At 29.9% G+C, this 8,782-nt stretch overlaps 1 protein-coding gene across 1 annotated transcript; it reads right to left on the reverse strand.

Annotated features, from left to right (window-relative positions):
• Nucleotides 1-228: 228 nt before the first annotated feature.
• LOC100257357 (large ribosomal subunit protein bL35c) lies at nucleotides 229-3,692 on the reverse strand. The gene is made up of 3 exons (XM_002264548.5): nucleotides 3,278-3,692; nucleotides 2,848-2,964; nucleotides 229-413 (listed from the first exon to the last, which is right to left on the reverse strand). The coding sequence occupies exons 1-3, from the start codon at nucleotides 3,542-3,544 to the stop codon at nucleotides 336-338; spliced, it is 462 nt and encodes a 153-aa protein (XP_002264584.1). The 5' UTR covers nucleotides 3,545-3,692; the 3' UTR covers nucleotides 229-335.
• Between the last annotated feature and the right edge of the window lie 5,090 nt (nucleotides 3,693-8,782).

Below are 8,782 nucleotides of genomic sequence, written 5' to 3' on the forward strand. Positions count from 1 at the left end.
CTTATGTATTTTTAAATTATTTAATCTTTATATTGATGAGGTAAAATAAATAAAATGAGTTTGAAGTAACAAAAAAAATAATTTATCAACTTTTAATCTATTTTTTTATTTTCCTTCACTTTTTCTTTCCTTCTACTTTATATTTTCTTTCCCTTGCATTTTTCTTCAAATTTTCTGGGAACCAAACATAGCCTTAAGGAACTTCAAAATCAATGTTATTAAAGCATATGAACAAACTCTCAACTTGATTAAAATGGAACAATTACAAGCACTTGTCTTTTACAATAGAGTAGGAAATAAGGGGGAAACAAACTCATAAAATGAGAACTTCACATCTACTTTACCTCTCTGTTTACCTTCAGATATGGCAAGGCACCAATCACATTGTCGTAGTCACTCCGGCTAACTGGGTGCTGTCCATGGCGATAACACAAGAACAAACAATGTCAAATAAACTGGTAAGAAACTCGAAAAATAACAACTCAGGCTATCAACTGTTGATATAGTATTAATTTTTGTATTATGAAGATGCGTAATTATTGGCAAGCAAACATTTTCATAAGGCACTGAAAAATTGTAGGCATTTTCCTTTTTTCAAGTCAACTAAAAACTGGGGGGCAGTTGCTCATCACATTGAAATAGAGTTGAGTCCCAGTGTGATATATGCAGCATCTGAAATTGGCATTAGTTCATAAGTCGAATTGAAACAGCTCTCATGTTTTTCAACAGATATTAAATGCATCCATTGTGTTTTAGATTATATACCTATAAGAATCGTGTTTCTCATAACATTCCATGAGTCATACAAGGGCTTTTCAAGATTTCAACAGAATAACTTCATTTTAATTTTATTTCAGTTATATTTGTCACATCTTCATTATCTATAGCTGTAAAAAAGATAATATATAGCCATTTTTACCCCCCAAAGTTTCTAAATACTGAAGTTTGTATACTGTTCCCATTCTTTACATGTATCAATAACACTAGAAAAGTATTCAGAGCAGGCTACTAACAGTTCATCTCAAAACCAGGTGCATACAAAGGGAGGAAAGAAAGTCACCTAAGAATTCAAAAACAAACCAAGGCCAAAAATTGAACACTCTTTTTCTTCACTAAAGCATACAAAAAATGCGGGACCTAGAAAACAATTATTACTTTTTCTTTTTGGGTGAAATTTGGTTCATACTAAGTTTAACCCATCAATTCTTACTTTTAATTTAGAAATCCATTTCAAGGACCTACTTAATCTTCCAACAAAACCCATAAACTGATGAGAATAATAAACTTAATCAGCAAAATTACACACCAAAAAAGAAATGCTGAAAGATTTTTTTTTAAATAATGTGGAAATGGAAAAATAAGATCTTAAGTTTAAAATCTACCTCTAGGATTCAATCTTGAAACCCATGCTCATAGGAGAAAGGAATCCAGAAAGAAAATTGCAGTGGAACATTCTAAGCAACTTATTAGTTTAAGAAACACCTTTTCAGTTCCCACTGTTGAAAAAATTAGCAACCATTATCAAAATTTCAACAGGATATTGTCATTATTTAGGCCCTTTATCAATTGATGCACAGCTGAAATCCTGTTCACCAATTCAATGTAGTTATCTACCATTAAGTTCTGAGCTTTATCCTCACTCTTTAGGTAGTCTCTTTGTCTACGCATGAACTGGAAAATGCCACATTGGTGTTCTAATAACTGTTTGCCATAAATGGATGAACAATCTTCAACACTTTATATTACATTGTCACTAGGGCAACTCCTGTATATTTTTGTCATTCATTTTTTTTTTTTTTTATAACCGTGGACGTCCGGACCAGCTTACGCGCACCTCGACTAATCCCACAGGGGCCCTAAAATTAACGACCGAGTACATAATTTTTAAAATTTTAGATTTTTGGTTACCCAAGACTTCACAAATTTCTTCAATTGATAGCCAAAATGTGGCCAAATAACTCAAAAAGAACACATGCATGCCCATCACCAAAATATAATTCTACAGACAAACCTCAAGCCTGCAAATGCATATTCACCTCGGGATGTTTTTCTAGTCACTAATCATTACTATCACTTCAGTTTATACATATTTATTGTCTTATTTTAACTAATTGTCAAATCTTTAGATTCCTAATCATCTGCAGAACATTGCAATTCACACTTCCCTATTTCAAACTTATTTATTTATTTTGACAGGCAATGATGAAATTTTATAAACAAGTCCCTAAAATTAGGATATCAAAGTAGACAGGAACTAGGAAGTATACAACCATAACCAAAAACCAACAAAAAAAGAGACAAGAAACAACCAAAACAGGATTTCGAACTTATAAGCACCATATCATCCCATGGGATCCAAAAGAAACACACCACAAGATCTCATCTTTTATACAAGCAATTAATACAAATCAAAACCAGTGTAGAGAATTCATAGAAGGCACAAGTCCACCATTTTACAAGAATCAACTGCTTCTAAACACTCATTGCTAAAATAGTTTTTTCTGAGACATGTCCTCAATGATGCCAACACATTGCTCTATTTCATTCTCATCTAACAACCTCATTATGAATTAATCAATTTAGACCCTCTACTATTTGTTTAGATCATGCCCCATTTTCATCTGTTCATTGACTTGGATTCAATCCTCTAAGAAAGAAACAGCCTCAACAATTGACGCAAGAACCTAACTTCTACTTTTAATGCAAACAAACAATTGGGTTACATTCCAAGCCTATACAATCCTATCGTGGACCAATTTTCAATTTGTACAACCAATTACAAATCAATCAAAACTATCAAACGCTAGAACACATTAGCTTAGAACCAGGGATTCAAAGAAAGCCCACCATTTTTGAGAGGCGCAATCTCCTCTTTGCATTCTTCTTTGCCAGCAAATGCTGCTTCCCGGCTCTCCTCCGCACTATCTTTCCACGACCCGTTACCCGAAATCGCTTTGCTGAAGCCTAGAAACACAATTATTTTAGAGAAATTATTTCAAAACATCCCAGCTGATTTTTGAAAATAAACAATTGAAACTGATTTTTGAACAAAATATGGCTTCAGAGGTAATCTATAATCTTCTCAACAGAAATGAACAAAGAACCAATAGGAAAAGAATGGCCCCATTTGACTGCTGAGAAAATGCAGGGGAAAGGAAAGGAAAGGAAAGGAATAAAAAGACATAAGAATTTGGCTTCTTTTCCCAGCAACCAAACAAATAGCAGTACACCCAAAACCCCCAAATTGCATCAAAGAGGGTGAAACAGACGTACATACCTTGTGGGTTTTCATTTTGTAGCCTTTTGCAGATACAACAGTGAGAGATGAAGGCTGGCTCGGTGAGGGAGAATTGAGTGTGGAGTGCCTGAGGGGAAGAATTGGAGCGAACCCAGAAATGTTACGAGAAGAGCTCAGCTTCAGCGAGCAAGCCCTGGAAAAGGGTGAGAATTGAACGACCTCATTTGGGACTCGAACTGAAGAAGGAGAAGAAAAAGAAGAAGGAAGTCTGAGAGGGAAGGAAAGCATCAGGGTTGCAGAATCCATTGTGGTCTGCAGCTAAGGTCACGGTCGAACGGCACAGGGCCACAGCCACAGCCTCTTTGTACGCTGTGTGGATAAAAGCATTGGAGTTGTCAGTCCTCTATCCCTTTGGTTATTTGCGGTTCAGGACACAAACGCTGCGTTTTGCCACCCCCCGTTCCTATTTTCAGCAGCCGTGTAATTAAAAATAAAAAATAAAAAAGTTTTCTTATATTTAATTTATTATAAAAATAAATAAATATAATTAAAATTGTTTAAAAAAAAATTCTACAATTTTTTTATTTTCCAATTTTCCCCTAAATTTTAATTAACCAAGCTTAAAATAAAAAACGCCCATAGGAAACAATTAGTTGTTTGGTATAAATTAATGTGTTAAGTGATGTGCTAAAAACATTTTATTAATTGTAAATTGCTTGGTATATAATAAAAAATAATTTTAATGTTAATATATTATGAAATTACAAGTAAGTCCAAATTAATATTTGGAGTTTAGAAAATTACAAAAGAAAAATCATTTCTTATAAATAAAATAATCAATTTGATACATTCCCTATTTTATATTTTCAAAAATAGAAAATAATAGCTTCTTCCGTACAAAAATATAACAACCCTTATATAAAAAAGTATAGACTAGTCTTTAAAAAATATTTTTAAAATTTTTGAAGTTTGAGATAGTAATACGTTATTATTTTTTTTAATAGACTTCAAAAATCATTGTCTAGTTATTAAATTTTATATACAAATTATTTTAATTATTTTTTTTTAAAAAAACCATATGTATTCAAACAAACACTTAAAGTTTGTTAGTTTTTTATTTTTTAAAATAAAAATTTGGAAAATACTTATTATATTTTAGAATAAAAAATTGTTTTTAAATTTCTATTCCTAAAAATAAAAAATAAGATGTTTTTAAAAAATTATCTTTTAATTATTTTTAGTTATTTTCATTTGTATTTTTTAAAATTGTTTTAAAAAATAATTATACAAACATATATAATTATTAAAATAAAGTTTTAAACATAAAAGTTATTTTTAAAATATATTTAAAAATGTTAAAAATAAGTTCAAAACATTTCAATTTTCCAATCCAACTTTTATTTTACAAAATATTATAAAATAATTTTTAAGAACTATTCTTAAAAATTATTATTTTTAATTATTTTAAAAAATAATTATTAAATAGGACCTTAATTTTATTTTATTTTTAAAATATAACTTACTTTAGTGTTTTTAAAAATTATTTTAAAATTTTTTTAAACTTTAATACCTCAATTGTTTTAAGAAGTGCCCCCACCCCCCCTTTTTTTTTTTTGTTTTTTGTAAAATTGTACATATGTGCAAATTTTCAAATTGCCACAAGGAATAAATATGGTACCGTGAATTTTCACGGTAAAATCATTTGTAGTAGTAGTATTAAATTATGATTTTTTTTTTTTTTACCGTTGGATTAAACTTTAAACAAGAGGATTATTTTTAAAAAAAGAGAAATAATAATTCCTTCAGTAATTATTTTAAAAAAATTGAAACATGAAAAGATTTTACCATCATAAAATTTTTTTAAAAATAAATAAATAACCAAAAATAACATTCATAAAACCAACATAATTAAACAAATTTATTGATAATAAATTCGCTTTAATTATATTGGTGTGATATCGACATATTAGTTTTAAATTAATAAAAAAAAGTTAAATATTTTGATTTTTTTTATTAAGTTAAAAACAAACACCACTTAAATCTATATTTTTAAAATAAAAGATGTTATATATATAGATTATTTTTAATTTTAAAAATAGAAATAAGAAAATTTATCAAATGGCATTAATCCTCAATTATTGCCCATATTTTGCGGGAATGAATGGCGGAGTTTTGCTTTTTGAAATATCCCAAAATTCTGATGATTTAATCCTTAACCATTGTTTCAAATGGATATGGCGGCCAAGCGAAATATCGACCGATACATCTGAATTTTTCATAATTTAAAACCTTTTCCATATCTATCTGATCCAATAAACTAATGCCAATTAATCAATTTTATATTTGAAAACCAAATTTTGTGTCTCTTAAGAAAGATTACAAGTAATTATTAGTGTTAAGATATTTTTTTATATTTAATATATTTTTCCCTTTAAAATTATTTTATAATAGAGTTTGTTTTAATTAATAATGAATAATGTGTTACTATTAATCAAAATGGGATGGTTTAGTCACATTTCTTAGGGTTTTTGCTATGATATTGAAGGACAACTTTTCCATATCACATTGAAGAGTAGCCATCAATTGCAAAGCACCGCATGTCTAGATTAGATTTATTACTCCCCCATATGTTTGTACCATCATTTAACAACTTAGATTGGAGATCACAAGTTTAGTGTCTTATCACATCAATTGCATTGCTCTTCTTATATCCTCCAAATTGAGAGCATGTGGATGGTCTCATATCAGACCTAGCCTTTGCTCCCATTTGAGCTTATTCGATTCCACTTTAGAGATTACTTGTGGAAGAACTTTTAAGTCTCGTAAAAAGATCCATGGCTAAACTCAAATTTTATTTTTTATTTTTTTATTTTTTTATTTTTTTAGTTTTTTTTATTTTTTATTTTTTTGCCAAACTTCTAAGTGTTCTTTACCAAATAGAGACTTAAATAAGCTTCTATTTACAGGCACCAAAAGCCCTTAACCTTTTTTTTTTTTTTAAAAAATATATTAATAAGATAGGTTGTTTTGGTTCTATAACAAGATCATTTCAAACTTGACTCCACCCCTAGCTGCCAAAGCACACTCAGTCAATCATCAATCTCCAACCTAAAGCTAACCAAGTATAACCATGAGTCACCCATGGGCGTCTTCGTACCCTACCTACTTGTCTTTAATTGGTTTATTTGTACCCAGTTAAAATTTAGTCCCTTAGGCCCAAGGGCCTTTTGACCAATCGCCACTCGATAGCTTAAAGCTAACTAATATAAAACCATGTGATCTATCCCGTTTACATACGCCATCAGCTCTCTTTAGCCCTATCAACTCATCTTTAACTAGCCCTATCAGTTATATGTTGTGATGGTTTAAGAGAGAGCAATCATCACTTGACAACTATACCTATCTTAGGAAAAGATGTTTAGATAAACCCCTATCCCGAGATTGATTTGATCATACACTTGTTTTTCCCCGTGTGCTTGTTCTCATGATATTCTTTCTAAAATTATAGATTTTGAGCCAATTTGGTATCACCATATGTCAAATTGTGTCAAGTGGGAGACAAAAGGTCATTTAGGGCTTACTCCTTTATAATGAGAACTAGACATGAGTCTCACATCCTTTTTTGCTTTTTGTTTTTTTGTTTTTTTGTTTTTTTGTTTTTAGTTCTTATTATGATTCCATCCATTTCTTTCATTTTTGGTGGAACCAATATAAAATGAAATAATTATATTATATAAGGAATCTTAAATCTCGCTTTTCTGAATCCCTTTCCTAAAAATCATTCTTCCTTTTTTTTTGGATTGGATCTATCCCTTTTATTGATTGTATAGTATCTCAAAACACGCAATACCTAAAAACATCCCCTTTCTTTTCTATTGAAAAACCAAACATGGATTTTCAATCACAAAAGCTAAAATTCATGACAAATTGGAACCGTTAACTATTACTATTGACCATGAACTTACGAACAATTCTTGGATTTGAATCTCAAATTGTGTTTCCCTAATGACAAAATTGATACATGACATAACTAATCATTATTATACCTTTTTCCTTTTTTCTTGTTTAACTTTTTGTAGCTTAGGGAATTATATATATATATATATACTACATCTCATATTCTTGTACCACTTTTCATATTTATGTACCCCTTTCATATTCTTCTCATCTTTTTTAACATCTTTCATGTTCATTTTTATAGTCTTCGTATTTTGTCTCACATTGTTTTATGACTCAAATTTTTTGTACCTTTCTCATACTTTTTTTTTTCTTGTCTCACATTTTTCATACTCGCCTCATATTTTGAATACCCATTTCTCATACATTCTTTCTACTTTTCTCAAATATATTTTACTATTTATTTCCTTAGAGCAATAAAAAAAAATTAACTGTATAATGTTTTCTCGAAATATAAGTTCAGAATTTATTAATAGGTCTTATTATGGCACATAAAATAATCCATCTAAAAGTAGTTGACAATTTAAACCGTATCTAAGCAAGAAGTAGCACATTTAACATTCATAGCCAAGTGAGAGATTTCATGCCATTTTTCTACATTGCAATTTTCTTATTTAGCATAATTCTAAATTTCTATGCTACACTTTTCTTAAAGACCTGAAAATCTTCGTGTAGTCATCTTATGTATCATTTGCAGGTATTTTGGATCAAGTTGGTAAGCCATTAATATTTTGGAATGTTGTCTTTAAGATATATAGTAGTTGGTAAAGTAATCATGCTTATGTGTCCATTTTCTTACACTTAACACTCAACTAGGCCTTTCAATAGGTTGTATTCCTTTGAACTACCTCTTACAATCAGCACATAAATTTCGACACCTTGTTCATGGTAAGGCAAACATCTAAAAGTCAATTCCACCACACAAGTTCTCATTCAATTTTTCTACCAACACAACACAACATCTTATCAATTTCCCAAAAACTTCATCCCTAGCAATCAACCTTTCTTTGTCAACCTAAAGACTAATGATAGTGCCAAATATCATGATACTAAAAAAAAAGGATATATGAGGGTAAGGTTAAGCACCATAATGCCCTTGTTGCTGCTCACAACTTTGACATCTTATTTTTTGACTTCTACATTTCTCCTCAAGCAAAATATCATCATGCTTTAAATCAACATCCTCCTAACCAATCGTTGTTTTGTTTTCTTCCACCACCTTCACTTTTTCATTGTTTTTCTTTGCTACATCATCATTTCCCCCATAGCATTACTTTGTTCATTTTTCATAACCCTGATCATTGCTTACAATTTATATGTACACCTTGTTATAACTATTTCATCACTTAAAGGAATCAGATTTTGATTCAGTAGAAGTGTCTTACCTTTGGATTGTCATAATCACAGAGCTTTTTGAGTCAATGTTTCATCTTATAAATCTAGTTATCTCCCCAATTATCCATATATACGAGAGTCAAATGAATTATAGGTGTTAAGAATATCTAGAAGATATAAGTCCAAAATAAATCGAACAAGTTGAAATCAACCACAAACATTATTGTTATTAAAAAAATCGCTTCTCATTCA

This window comes from Vitis vinifera, chromosome 16, assembly GCF_030704535.1.
Source record: "Vitis vinifera cultivar Pinot Noir 40024 chromosome 16, ASM3070453v1".
In the NCBI taxonomy this organism is placed as follows: Eukaryota; Viridiplantae; Streptophyta; class Magnoliopsida; order Vitales; family Vitaceae; genus Vitis; species Vitis vinifera.

Excerpts from the sequence above, each read along its gene's own strand:
- LOC100257357 (XM_002264548.5), bottom strand. The coding sequence starts at position 3,544 with ATGGATTCTGCAACCCTGATGCTTTCCTTCCCTCTCAGACTTCCTTCT. Across the intron at positions 2,965-3,277 it reads ACAAAATGAAAACCCACAAG|GCTTCAGCAAAGCGATTTCG; the intron begins GTATGTACGTCT and ends TTGTGTTTCTAG. Across the intron at positions 414-2,847 it reads GATTGCGCCTCTCAAAAATG|CACCCAGTTAGCCGGAGTGA; the intron begins GTGGGCTTTCTT and ends CGCCATGGACAG.